Consider the following 14,571-nt stretch of genomic DNA (forward strand, 5'->3'; position numbering starts at 1 on the left):
TTACCATTACATTGCTCGTTTCATAGACTCCTTAATCCTGAGGCTTACACCTGAGATAAGCACGCTTTTAGGCATTTGTGAATGACACAGCCAGCGACTGAGCTGTGAAGAGAAGGGGGTCACAGGGCACCGGGCTGGAATTCTCTCCACGGTACTGCAGTAACAGAAGTCTGATACATAAGCAGTATGCATTCAGAACACCGACACCTGAGAGTGGGTCGGGAAGAGAGAATAGGAATTCCAGTTTAGGGGGAAAGGCTGAGATGTCATAACTACTCCAGCGATGGGAAGAAAACCACAAAAGGCGAGGCCCTGGCTCTGCTGCAGAAAGGAAACGAATCACTCCCCGGGGGCTGATAAATCAACGGTTTCAGTCCATCGTGGGCCTGCTTCTTTCAGGGCTTTAACTACTATTTAATTTCACGGAAAAGTAGACATCTCCAAACAAAAAGAGGACCATTTACCAAAAGAAAGAGGCCTTCTTATCAGTGAGGAACTTAATAAGGAAAATATTTTCTGTGCCTTGCACAACTTTCAAAAGCCGTTATTTCTATTCAATTTTTGGTATTTACTCCAGTGCTGGCACAAAGTTGACGACACAAAAGCCTGCTGAGTGAATGAATCACAGGATGAGGGAACCGACCCAGGCGGGAATTTCCTGAGAGCTTCAATTCCATCGCGGGACCCTTTCCGGCAGCCCTGCAAGGCCTGGGCTCCCAGGGGTTCAGCGCATGCCCAAGTGTGCTTGGACTGCTGCAGTCTGCTCACTTTCCGGACTGTAGTGCTTCAAGGAGGCAAAACTGAGATGTCATCGCCCCCAAACGAGCATATGCCAGCCTGCACTAAGGTGAATGTCAAAGTTTTAATTGCTTAGTGTTAATCAAGTTAGCCAAAGATTCCTTCCATATAAACCACAGAAGAAAAAAAAGTGTGTAACAATACAAACATTCACTTTCAGATGAGTGATATGATGTACGTAAAATCAGTACAAACTAATAACTGAAAAATAGAAGAATAAAATATAAAATGACCCTTGGTGATAGTAGTCAGAATGGTTTACTCACATTTGTTAAAATCAGAACTGAAATGACATGTATAAAAGAACAGCCACAGGGGTTCCTGCACTACAGCCCACCGTGTCCTTAATGTCCCACTCCTGCTGCCGACTGGGCAGGACGCTGGGCCCGACGGAGCGGGTGGTCCCCGGGCCTCAAGGCCGGCTCCCCTAGAGCCCGCCCACTCCGGCCTCCGGCCGTGTCTGGCCCGCCCGCATGTCAACAGCTCGCCTAACCACTCTCCCCGGGACTTTACGACTTGCTCTCTTCTTTTCCCTCTGGCATCGTCTTCCAGATTGGCTCCTTGATGTGTTCTGGTAAGCGTTCCACTTTTGTCTAAAAAGAGAAAAAACTGTAATATAATGTGGACTTAGCCGAACTCTTTGGCCGCAAATTTATTAACTCTATTTCCTTGGATCCTCGATTCTTTTCTTGTACCCCCTCATCTTTTCGTTGGCTTTGAAACAGAGAACTTGATGGTATAGAAAGCTGATATACATAATCTATTTGACCCTGAATGAGCTCTGGGGACTGCCACCTAGTGGGTGCTCAGGTGGACAACATGAGGGAGGGAGACTTCAGAGGCGGCTGGAGGATGTGGCCGCAGAGGCAGGGTTTGGGTGAGCTGCCCCCTCCCCCGCACAGGGGGGTGGGGACCCCAATCGCTGCAGCAACGCTGCCTCCAGGGCCACTGCAGGCCCTGCCCTCCACCCAGCAGGCCAGGTCCAGGCTGCAGTGTGCCATGACCACAATACAGGTTGCCGGGAAGGCCATCAAATAGACGTGACCTGGGATGTGTGTTCTGCTTGCCTTTCCTGCTGGAGACATAAGTGTGGTATTAGGACAATCTGGACTGGGTATATGACTGGCCCCAGTTAAGGCCTCTTAGTTAGGGCCTCTGTATAAACTTGTAAAATTTGGCAGGTGGGTGCAGAAATCTAACTGTTTTGCAGCTGCTCAAGACTAAGCTGGCAGCTAAGTCCCCTTTGCTTATGAAGCGGACCATCTACGATTTGGAGTGGTCTGCCTTTCTCTTCGGGCTCGCCTTGCCCTCCACATCGGGGGAGGTTTCAGATCACATCTGGAAAGCTCCCGAGCTACCCTCCAAAAGAGGTAAAAATGAAAGTCATACCTTTGTAACTTCCATGGCAACTCCTTCAGGTAAGTTTCGCTGAATGTATTCCAAGTAGACATTTGCTGTACTTCCGGTTAGATGTTTTAACTAAAATTTCAAACATGACATTAGTTCATGCTACGCTGTTAGAGCAGAAACTTTTTTTATTGGTACAAGTGGTGGAGTCTTTTCTTCTTTTATGAACTCTCACACAGAATCCCAATTAAAAGGAACTGTGGGTCCCCTGGCTGAACTGAAGACCTTTCCTCCCAAACAGCTGACAGCCAGGGCTCCATGGACCCCAGCTGGCAAGTGTGGGATCCAAGCAGTGTATGTACAGGAGTTCCACAAAACAACTTATATAAAAGGATACAAAACACTGGACTATAAAATAGTAGATTTTCTGCATGCTCCCTGGTGAGGTGTTTCTTTTTTCTTTTCTTTTTTTCTTTTTTTGTGACAGAGACAGAGAGAGGAACAGACAGACTGGAAGGCAGAGAGATGAGAAGCATCAATTCTTTGTTGCGGCACCTTAGTTGTTCATTGATTGCTTTCTCATATGTGCCTTGACCAGGGGCTCCAGCAGACCGAGTAACCCCTTGCTCAAGCCAGCGACCTTGGGTTTAAGCTGGTGAGCCTTGCTCAAACCAGATGAGCCTGCACTCAAGCTGGCGACCTCCGGGTTTTGAACCTGGGTCCTCCGTGTCCCAGTCCGATGCTCTATCCACTGTGCCACAGCCTGGTCAGGCACCTGGTGAGCTGTTTCTGATGAACATGGGTGCGTAAAATTTTGGGTGTTTTTTTTTTTTCCATTAAGGGTGGGACTATGTTTTCTTTTTATTTTCTTTTTTCTTTTTTTTAGAGAGAGAGAGAGAGGGAGAGAGAGAGGAGAGAGACAGAGAGAGAAGGTGGGGAGGAGCTGGAGGCATCAACTCCCATATGTGCCTTGACCAGGCAAGCCCAGGGTTTTGAACCGGCAACCTCAGCATTTCCAGGTCAACGCTTTATCCACTGCGCTACCGCAGGTCAGGCGGGACTATATTTTAATCATATTTGTGCCCTCAATGCCTAGTACAGTGCTTCCAATGTAAAAGATGCAGAAGCACTTGTTTTAATAGCACTCATCAACCATTTACTACTAGGTGTCAGAAGCACTCTCTGTGCTTTCAGTAAATACCGCATTCACTGCTGACACTGATGTGGGAGAGGGGACCGTTATCACTCCCGCTCCACAGAGAAGGAGGAGCTGAGGTGCAGGACACACAGCAGGTGCCAGGACTAGCCTGGCTGGCGGACTCCAGGCCCCACGCACTCCCTCATGACACCATGCTGACCCTAGTGGATGCACCATGCGTAAGATGAGTAAAAAATGTTGATGCTGCCCATCAAACATGGAAAATCCGGTTAGCAGGTGAAAAGAATTGTTCAAACTGTGAAAATTTCACTAGACTTTTTGAAAAGCAACCAAATTATTCCAATACTGTCTTATTGCATAAAAATCAGTCAGCATAATCTGCATTACTGGGTTAAAGTATGAACTATTCTAAAGGATGACTTTGAGTTTGGTTTTCCTATCTGTTGTTTTCATAAACACAAGGACATACCTTCTCTATAACTATTAGGCATGAGCTGATGGAGAGGAAGTCAACCCAGTCAATGTTCAAGGAAAAGTTATGCTAGTAGGAAATTTGGATGTTTCAAAAATGCCTGAATGTCTCAAATAAACTCACCTCGAAACATCTATAAAGCGTTCTCATTTCATACTGTACTCTGTGCTTCTTGAAAATATGAACTGATTTGAGAAGTGTAAATCGCTCTATTTTTCTTGGAGGTTCATGTCTGAAAATTAATGGGCAAAACAACATACTTAAGATAAGTGATGTTAAAACCTTAGTCGCTGATATCAAAGCACGATTCCACACTTCTGTAGGTCAGGCTCATACTCAATTATAGGCATGAACTCCCATTTACAGACTTCCATCTGTCAGGACTATCATCTGTGCTGTAACAACCAGTGTCATGACGCTAGGCCGAAATAAACACCTCAGACAGCAACACATACATTTCCCCACAGACTCCAGACTGAGCCTTAGCACGCAAGTACACACACACCACCACCACCTCTGCCACCACCACCTCCGCCACCGCCACCACCTCCACCGCCGCCATCACCACCACCGCCTCCACCGCCACCGCCATCACCATCACCACCGCCGCCGCCACCACCACCACCGCCTCCACCATCACCACCGCCGCCGCCGCCACCACCACCACCACCATCACCGCCACCACCATCACCACCGCCGCCGCCACCACCACCATCACCACTACCACCACCATCACCACCACTGCCTCTACCGCCACCACCGCCACCACCGCCGCCACCACCACCACCACCACCACCGCCTCCACCATCACCACCGCCTCCGCCACCACCACCATCACCGCCACCACCACCATCACCACCACCGTCACCACCACCGCCTCCACCATCACCACCGCCGCCATCACCACCACCGTCACCACCACCGCCTCCACCATCACCACCGCCGCCGCCACCACCACCATCACCGCCACCACCACCGTCACCACCACCGCCGCCGCCACCACCACCATCACCGCCACCACCACCGTCACCACCACCGCCGCCGCCACCACCACCATCACCACCACTGTCACCACCACCGCCTCCACCGCCACCACCACCGCTGCCCCTCCTCCGGCTTCTGCAGCCTGCAAGTCCCTTACTGACCAGATATGTGAGCTCTGAAGGGTAATCCCAATGTGATGAACAGCTGTAATGTCTGCTGTCTGTATTTTAGTAAAATATACAGATACCTAGATAATCACAAAACTAGAGTCTGTTACGGAAATGTAGGGTCCTTCTGTTTTGCTAAAAGGCAACACTAGCAAAGTCCCAAATGGGTTCGCTCTATCATCAGGGCCAGGTGACAAGACAAGTAATTATACATGACCCTGCAGTGACCTGAGGGCCCTCAGAAGCTCACCTGGCCCAGGGATGAAATGACCCGGGGAGTGGCGCTCCTCAAGGCAGTTTTGAAACAATGTGTCAGCCAAAGATCATCAAAGCAAAGGCTCTAAAAGGATCGCCTGTGCACCTGATCTGCCTCCCTGCCCCATAGAGACTCAAGACAGAGGGCTTCCTGGGCCTCCGATATCTGTGAAATTGGTCGAGAAAGGATTTCCTTCATTCCTGGTTCACTCATTCTGATATTGAAACAGTCTAGAAGACAGAAAGGGACGATCCTGCGGAGGCTAACGTGACAAAGCTACAGCCTACCTATCAGGAGGTCATCCCGATTTAAGAGCTCAGGCCTCACTGGCATCAGCACTGTCTCCCTGGGTGACCACGTTACAGCAGTTGACAGGTCAGATTAACAAAGATTATACTTACACTTTAATAGAGATACCAAGTTCTTTAGCAGCAAGCACAGCAAAATACTCGTAACTGTCCAACACAGCCTTATCGTGGCCTTTCACCAAAACTGACAGGCGCTTATATAACGTGTCTGGTTCGTCTGAAGTGGTTATCTATAATTTCAAAATAAAAAAGAAAAGTTTCATGGTTCTGCTAATATTTATAACTAAAATAGTTAACATATTACCCTTAACTGAACAACTTCAGAGATTCGTCATAAATGGGGAGAAAAATGCTAAGTAACATTTCAACACTGTTAGCCTAAGTATATATATATATTTAGATAATATCACATTCAGATCTGCACAATGACCCTCAGAATCTATTAAAATGCAGTTTGAATCAAAGGCACTTTCAAGACAACCTACTAAATCATTAACGGAACCTTCTAACTTAAAAGTCATTGAGCGCAAATTCATAATGGGTGGGAAAGGATTAGGGGGTCTGTTAACAGAAGTACCCTGGTCAGAAGACCTGGCTTGAGAATTAAACTCCACTTCTTCCAGCTGAATGACAATGGGCAAGTCATATAATGCACTGCACTTTGGTTTTCTCGTATATATTTGAGAACACCGATGTTACAGCTTGCTGCATTTCTTTAGGGAAAAAATAAGCAAGCAGAGATAAAGTGTTTATAAGTGAAAAAACATTGTTATATAAAGGTGAGCAATTATTATTCATATTCTTTATTAGGTTTGACTGGTGCGTTTTGCCTGCCAAATATAATTACTCAATTCTAATTAAAATGTTATGACATGAACTGTACATGTAACTTCTCTTCCACCCTAAAACTTAAGACTTTAGAAATAGTGGGTTTGACATTTCTGATTTTCTTTCAAGAGATGAATTAAACCAGTAATTTATATACTAATCCAGTGATTCAGGGTTATTTTGCCCCTAGAAGGATATCTACTTACCTAACCAGGAAACTAGACATTTACTCTTCAAGACCCCAAATAGGGTTGTTGCAAGAACAGAATATACTGATATCCTACTGCAAAAGTTAGGGACAGGGAGAGGGGGACTATAGCCCTAGGATGTATTGTGACTGGTTCCTATGGGATATTAAAGATGTTTTGAATCTGTGAAAAATCAGATTTCATAAAAATTTAGATTTCAGTTCAGCTTGAAATTTTTAGACAATCTGACATCACTAGGTCTGATTTCCCACATGGCAACAAGGGCTAGAGTAAGTAGCAGCTTTTTCTCTTGTCAAGGGCGCAGCTGGTCATTGTGACTAGCTTATCACCGCTCCTTATATGCCTGGCCCTGCAGGCATCGGAGTCGTAGACCCTGGGAGTTTATGTATTGTCATGGGAATTGGCCCAGTGTCTCTACTAAGTGAGCAGGAGGAAACAGCATACACTACATATAACACACCCTCATCTGGGCATGCACATGTACAGATGTGCAGATATATGATTACGTACAGAGAAACATCTAAAAAGAGTCTCACTGATCAGTAAAAAAGGTTTATATTTAAGGGGCAGAATGGGAAAAAATTGGAATCTGTAAGGGTTTCAAAAAGTTATAAATAACACAAAAGCTGGGTTGAAGAAGTCATGGTTTTTACTTAAATAAAACAAGGTTATCTGGCACTTTCTGGAGCTCACTTGTGCTAACGCACGTTCTTACTGTGAACCATAAGGCCCTCGCCAGGCCCAGGCTCAGTGTCTTACAATGAAAACAAAGACTTGACGGCCACAAGAAGAAAACCTTCCTAGAACATATCAAATACTCGGCATCATTAATTATGACAACTCTTCACATTATGCTGGGATCAAAACCAAAGACTGCTCAGACCCACAGTTCCATGGGGTAAATGATTTACCCTTTAGCACTTACCTAGATACCCTGACGAGAACATGCGCACCGGGCCCATCAGAGAATACTTTACTCAGGCATGCTGCCGTTTGACAATTGACAGAACAAAATTATTTCAGTCATAAAGTATTTGGGAAACAACCCCAAATGAACTACGAAGGAAAATTCTAACATACAAAATGGCTAACATACAAGAAATAGGGGTACATACTGCAGGCTTGGTCAAATCCTTGGGGATATCAACGTGCAGGCTTGAAAACTGTATCCACTTCATACTGGTAGTGCTGCGCGGGGGAGAGAGAAACCTCAGGAAACAGCAAGAGGGCCCACCCTGGTCCCGCTGAGCACACCTAATTACATACTTACAGAAGAAAGCCACCAGTTCTGGATGCACTGCTCTTAGAACTGTTGACAAAAAAATCCCTTCGACTCTTGAAAAAAGAAAGGGAACATGTTAGATTTAAAGTCAATCCCCAAATGATTCAGTTCCCCTTAAAAAATCAAGAGTGCGATGCTTCAAAGCAAGGGCTCTCTTGTTATTTCAGATGGAGATATTGGGGTAACTAAAATTCTAAGCTAGATTTTATTTTTTTAAAGAGACAACAGCCGGATCAGTGGTGGCACAGTGCACAGAGCATTGACCTGGAACACTGAGGGCTCAGGTTTGAAACCCTGAGGTTGCCAAGTTGAGCATGGGCTCATCAGCTTGAGCACAGGATCATCAATATGATCCCAAGGTTGATGGCTTGAGCTCCCCAGCCAAGGCATATATGAGAGGCGATCAACGGACCTGTGGTGGTGCAGTGGGTAAAGTGTCAACCTGGAACACTGATGTCGCCTGTTCAAAATCCTGAACCTGCCTGATCAAGGCATATACAGGAAGCAACTACTATGAGTCGATACTTCCCTCTTCTCCCCCAACTCTCTCTCTCTCCCTCTCTCTTTTTTTTTTTTAAATTTTCTGAAGTGAGAAGCGGGGAGGCAGAGAGACAGATTCTCTCCTATGCCCGACCAGGATCCACCCGGCATGCCCACCAGGGGGCGATGCTCTGCCCATCTGGGGTGTTGCTCCTTGCAACCAGAGCCATTCTAGCACCTGAGGCAGAGGCCATGGAGCCATCCCCAGCGCCCGGGTCAACGTTGCTCCAGTGGAGCCTTGGCTGCGGGAGGGGAAGAGAGAGACAGAAAGGAAGGAGAGGGGGAAGGGTGGAGAAGCAGATGGGAGCTTCTCCTGTGTGCCCTGGCCGGGAATCGAGTCCAGGGCATTCACACACCGGGCCGACGCTCTACCACTGAGCCAACTGGCCAGGGCCCTCTCTCTCTCTCAAAACAAACAAACAAACAAACAAACAAACAAACAAACTACAAGAGGCGATCAATGAACTAAAGCGAAGCAACTAAGAGTTGATGCTTGTTATCCTACTCCTCCTTCTCTCTCTTCCTGTCTTTCTCTCTCAAAAAAAGGGATGAAACGGTAGAACTGACAATCAGAAAAGACTCTCAAAATACTAGAGAATCTGTATTCTAAAGCTTAAAAGAACTTTAAAAAAATAATTTATTGGCTGATTTAAGAGAGGAAGGGAGAGAGACAGAAACATCAAGTTGTTTCTGTATGTGCCCTGACCAGGGATTGAACTGGCAACCTTTGCATATTGGGATGATGTTCTAACCAACTGACATCTGGTCAGTGCTAAAGAACTTTATTTTTTGAGGTGGGGGAGGAAGGGAGAGAGATGAGAGACATCAACTCATAATTGTGGCACTTTAGTTGTTTACTGATTGCTTCTCATATGTGCCTTGACCAGGGGGCTCCAGCCAAGCCAGTGACCCCTTGCTGAAGCCAGTGACCATGGGATCATGTCCATGAGCTCATACTCAAGCCAACAACCTCGGTGTTTCGAAACTGGGACCTCAGTGTCCCAGGTCAATGCTCTATCCACTGCACCACCACTGGTCAGGCTAGAAGAACTTTTTAAAAACGTGCAATTCTCATATTAAAATAACAGCTATATGTTGTATTTGTGGACATCAAAGAAACTACAGCTTAACTTTCCCATTATTTTTCAGATTATATGAAATTCAATCCAATACTTATTTGCTTCAATATTTTTGAGCAATATAAAGAAGTCTTGGTGCCCAGGTTGGTGAGCTCAGCTGGTTAGAGCACTGTCCCTATACACCAAGGTTGTGGGTTTGATCGCTGGTCAGGGCACATATAAGAATTGACCAATGAGCCTGACAGAGGACACAGCATCAACCTGGAATGCTAAGGTCCCCAGTTCAAAACCCTGAGGTCGCTGGCTTGAGCCCCCCGGGGACAAGGCACATACAAGAATCAATGAACATCTAAAATGAAGCAACTATGACAGTAGTCAACCTTTTTATACCTACTGCCCACTTTTGTTATCTCTGTTAGTAGTAAAATTTTCTAACCACCCACCGGTTCCATAGTAATGGTGATTTATAAAGTAGGGAAGTAACGTTACTTTATAAAATTTATAAAGCAGAGTTACAGCAAGTTAAAGCATATATTAATAATTACTTACCAAGTATTTTATGTCAGATTTTTCGCTATCTTTATAAAACAACTTACTATAGTTAAATCTATCTTTTTATTTATACTTTGGTTGCTCCGCTATCACCCACCATGAAAGCTGAACGCCCACTAGTGGGCGGTAGGGACCAGGTTGACTACCACTGAACTATGAGTTGATGCTTCTCACTCTCCTCTCTCTCCCTCCTTCTCTCTTAAAAAAACTCAACTGATGAATGCATAAATAAGAACAAATCGCTTCTCTCTCTCAAAAAATCAATTTTAAAAATCTTTATAATTTAATTTATTAAGTTGTAATAAGAATTCTAAAGTACCCTTCTTTTGAACCTTTCATGCATCTTTTCCAGCATATTATTTCTTGGCTTTGCTGGGATAATTAGCTTATAAATTGAAATACATACTGAAATTTACACCCATTTTACACCACTACTTTGCCCCATAATGCAACAATCCAGTGTTTCCTAATCCCTTATTGTCAGCTCCCCTAGTGGATCAATATCTCTAGTGACAGGAAACTTATGGCACTATATGTATTAATAATTTGCCATGTTTTTCCTTTAAGCTTTCCTGAGATTTAAATGTGTAACTAGAGAAAGTGGAAGCATGATAGGATCCTTAAAAATACTCTGAAGATGAGAAAAACTGTTTAGCACAAGTGAAGCTTAATTAAAACAACTGAAGGGTCACCTAAGTATGTCTAAAAAAGCCTATTCCTGGCTTATTGCCCTTCTTCCTCTCTTTACCCCAGATGGAGGTAAATTAAAACTTTTGTAGTCATCCTTGGATCAAGAGATAAACAAAAAGAGGAGGGCAACAGGTACAATACAAGGTAGGGAGAGGTAAGCGCCATTCTTCATGCATAATCACATAGAAAACTCCCTCCCCACATTTCTGCCAGCGACTCCAACAATTCAGTTGTGCCAAAGGACCACAGGTCTGAGGAATATGACACTTGCCAATCACAGTCTCCCAGGATAAACCTCTGCTTTTAGAAGTTGGAGGCTGAGTGCTGTTATAGCCACCAATCAGCCTTAAGAAGTTCTTAAGGTTTTCTTTTTGAGGGGGTTGACTGGTATCTGGGTGAGTGTCTTAGTTCGCAATCTCAATCTCTGACGAGAACTTCTGAGGACCTGGAAGATTGAAACTACTTTCATAATAATATTAAGGCTTTGGTCCTGGCCGGTGGCTCAGTGGTAGAGCGTCAGCCTGGCGTGCAGGAGTCCTGGGTTTGATTCCCAGCCAGGGCACACAGAAGCGCCCATCTGCTTCTCCACCTCTCCCCCTCTCCTTCCTCTCTGTCTCTCTCTTCCCCTCCCGCAGCCGAGGCTCCACTGGAGCAAAGTTGGCCCGGGCACTGAGGATGGCTCTGTGGCCTCTGCCTCAGGCGCTAGAATGGCTCTGGATGCAACAGAGCAACACCCAGATGGGCAGAGCATCACCCCCTGGTGGGCATGCCAGGTGGATCCTGGTGGGGCGCATGCGGGAGTCTGACTGCTTCCCCATTTCCAACTTCAGAAAAATACAAAAATAATAATAATAATAATAATAAAAATATTAAGGCTTTATTTGCAACTCTTCCACTCTCCTCAACTGTACAGTGAGTTTTCCAGAGGCTGCAAGATCTGTGATATGAAGACGGAAGCCAATGAGAGGCCAGCTGTCTTCTGTTCCGCCAGACTAATTAAAGGGCTTTGGAGACCATAAAACACTGGCAGTCGTCTCATTAAATTTGCTTCGGGAAACTTATTTTCCATAAAAATGTAAATTATGTTAACATGTAATAAGCTTATTAGTGTTATTTCTCAAGGAATAAGCATTTTTTGTTAGCAAGTCTCAGTTTTGTTAACAAGTTCACGACTGAGAACTAAAACCCACAAGAACAAAAGTTCTTTGGAGTCCTCGACCTCAGAGTGAGGTAAAAGAAAACTTGAAAAGTGCTGCTTAAGTTTTTGCTGCTTCTCCAAAGAACCGCGCGGACGATATTTCACCCAGTCCCCTGGGTTCGGAGACTCGCATCTAAACCTCAGAGCCTCTGGAGAGGAGGAGGGCATCTCAATTTAGTTCCGTGGGAAGAATCGGAGATCTTGGGCCAGCTCAGCCCCTAGTTTTCTCAAGGCAAACTTTCTGTCTTCTGAGCCCCGGTGTATTCTGCAAACGTGAAAAGGAAGGGGGTGGGGAGTCTGGAACGCATGATGTTCAATATCCTTTCCAGCCCTGTCCTTTTTGTTCCTGTCTGCGCCCTAACTTACGTTTCATCCCATGAGAGAATTCGAGATAAAAGCAGCCCCGCTCTTGCCACCGCGCTGCAAAGGAGCCGAGGTGCGGAATAAAATCCAAGCCGACGGCTGGCAGCCAGGTTTAGTATCAACTGTCCCTGTGGGCACATCTAGCTCCCCCAGCCTGCCCGGTACCTGCCTGCCAGAGACACCGGCACACGGCCCCGAGCGCTGTTCTTGTCGCCATCTTGCCGGCCCGGCCTCTCAGGATCGCTTCCGGGGTCACAGTGCATCCTCTGACCATAGAGTTCCGCAAAGGGAGAGAGTATATCCTTTGTGTTCCGGCCGAACAACCATAGAGATACAATCCCGTGGTTTTTGAGGATGGAACTAAGAATAGTGGGTTTCTCGTGGGTCGGTCGCCGGCCCGTACCAGGTCTGGATGAAGATCTTGCAGTCCATATCTGGATAGCTCCTAAGGCCTCGCAATGTTTTCTGTTACCTACCAATCGTGTTTGTCTATGTGGTTGCTGTTTTGTTGGAGGCAAACATAAACACGTGCTTGGAAAAGATATATTGACAGCGGTTATCTCGTAGTAATGGATTGATGGTTGATTTGTTTTCTTATTTCTGTATTTTTCTTTAAATTTTTATTGATTTATTTTAGACAGTGGAGGGGGGAGAGAGAGAGGAAAAAAGTCTTCATTTGATGTTCCATTTAGTTGTGCATTCATTGGACGCTTCACTAGGTGACCATTTCCTGACGACCCTCTAACGACTGAGGCGTAGTTCTGTATTTTTCAGAATGTTATAAAATCCATAATTCATTAAAAAATTTAAAAAGTTTGCTAATCCATTGAGCCCAGGTTTCACCCTTTTTCCTCATTGCAATAGCCTTGTAGTTAAGTTCCTGAATCCTACCTTCCTTCCTGTAACCGCTGTCCTACTGATCTTCCTAGTCTTCGTTCTCTTAGGTTACTCTCCTATTTCAGAATTCCCACTGGCTGCCTTCACCTCGTCCCACAAGCCAAATTGTTAAAACCAAAAAGTGTTATAACCAAGAAGTGTCCAGTTATTAAGGTACACCGTAATTTAGCTCCAACTGAAAGGCTTGTAACTGGGTTTTGCTATAAAACTTTCTTCCATTTGTGCAATCCTCTAAGCTTTATTTCCCTCAAGTGCTTTCACATATGCAATGTAGCATAATGGAAAACCCCAGACTTACAGTTGGGAGATCTGGATTGTAAACCCAGGCTTACCATTTAGCTGATTGACTTTGGGCAAGTTACTTTCCCACTCTGAGCCTCAACTTTCTCATATGTCAACTAGAGATGATAATAATAGTCCTTACTTCAAAGAATTGCTATGAGGATTAAATGAGATACTGATGTATGATGTTTAGTACAATGCCTGGCACATAATGCGAATAAATGTCATCCACTATTTGTACCATAAAATTGCTTCTCCCTTACCTGCCTCACAAGATTGTTGAGAAGATTAAAAATTTTTAAAAATCAAGTTTATAGGAATATTTTGCACCTTCTAACTAAAGTATTGTGCACATGTAAACTTCCTCCCCCTCTCTCACAAGTAGGTATTGCTTACCCTAGTTTTCAAGCTGGAGAACCAAGGAAGAGGTAGAATGATTTCCCAGATATCACACAAATTTATGAAAGCTCTAGGACCAAAACCCAGTTTTTTTGCCCCTTACACTGGGCTCTGTTTGCTAGAACTCAGTCCATGCGGAGGTGTGGCAGAGACGCCCAGTGTGGTCCTTCACCAGTGTGGAAACACCACGCTTGACCTGTGTGCACCTCTGCTGTGCATGGCTGTGCCACGCTGTGACGGGCTGCCCAGTACCTTTTCAGGATCCTTTACTGAATTGCGACATTAAAAATTGGCTGGTCTCTCTCAAACGGTGGGGCTTTCCAATAACTCTCCAACTCTGTTGCTGCTTCCAAAGTTTGCATTAGTCTCTTTATTTGCAACTTCTGTATGGCGCCTCAGCCTGCCTCTGCCCTCTGAGTAGCCTCAGCTGAGGGAGGGTCCTGCCGCCACCATGAGGATGACGTTACAGCTTGCAAGTGACTTTTTAATCTGATCCTCATGAAAAGACATATATTTTATCCTACTTTTATAAGTGAGAAAACTGAAGCTCAGAGATGAAATGACTCACATAAAGTCATATGGTGAGTTAGTTACAGCTGAACCAGTAACCATTTCAAGATCTTAGTGCCTTTCCACCACTGCAGTGGGCAAGTACTGGTCAGTTGCAGTTCTATTTAAATCTTTTGGATGTGAGGATTAGAGATTTCCACTTCCCCACCTGCCTGCAAGAAAAGGTGGTGTTTTTTTGTTTGTTTGTTTGT

The 14,571-nt window shown here is 45.2% G+C and overlaps 1 protein-coding gene across 1 annotated transcript; it reads right to left on the reverse strand.

Moving 5' to 3' along the window:
* Positions 1 to 1,037: 1,037 nt before the first annotated feature.
* Positions 1,038 to 12,482, reverse strand: MRPS10 (mitochondrial ribosomal protein S10). Its single transcript, XM_066247534.1, has 7 exons — positions 12,402 to 12,482; positions 7,799 to 7,863; positions 7,644 to 7,716; positions 5,585 to 5,721; positions 3,900 to 4,008; positions 2,188 to 2,277; positions 1,038 to 1,391 (listed from the first exon to the last, which is right to left on the reverse strand). The coding sequence occupies exons 1-7, from the start codon at positions 12,447 to 12,449 to the stop codon at positions 1,308 to 1,310; spliced, it is 606 nt and encodes a 201-aa protein (XP_066103631.1). The 5' UTR covers positions 12,450 to 12,482; the 3' UTR covers positions 1,038 to 1,307.
* Between the last annotated feature and the right edge of the window lie 2,089 nt (positions 12,483 to 14,571).

Source organism: Saccopteryx bilineata, chromosome 1 (genome assembly GCF_036850765.1).
Source record: "Saccopteryx bilineata isolate mSacBil1 chromosome 1, mSacBil1_pri_phased_curated, whole genome shotgun sequence".
Lineage (NCBI taxonomy): Eukaryota > Metazoa > Chordata > Mammalia > Chiroptera > Emballonuridae > Saccopteryx > Saccopteryx bilineata.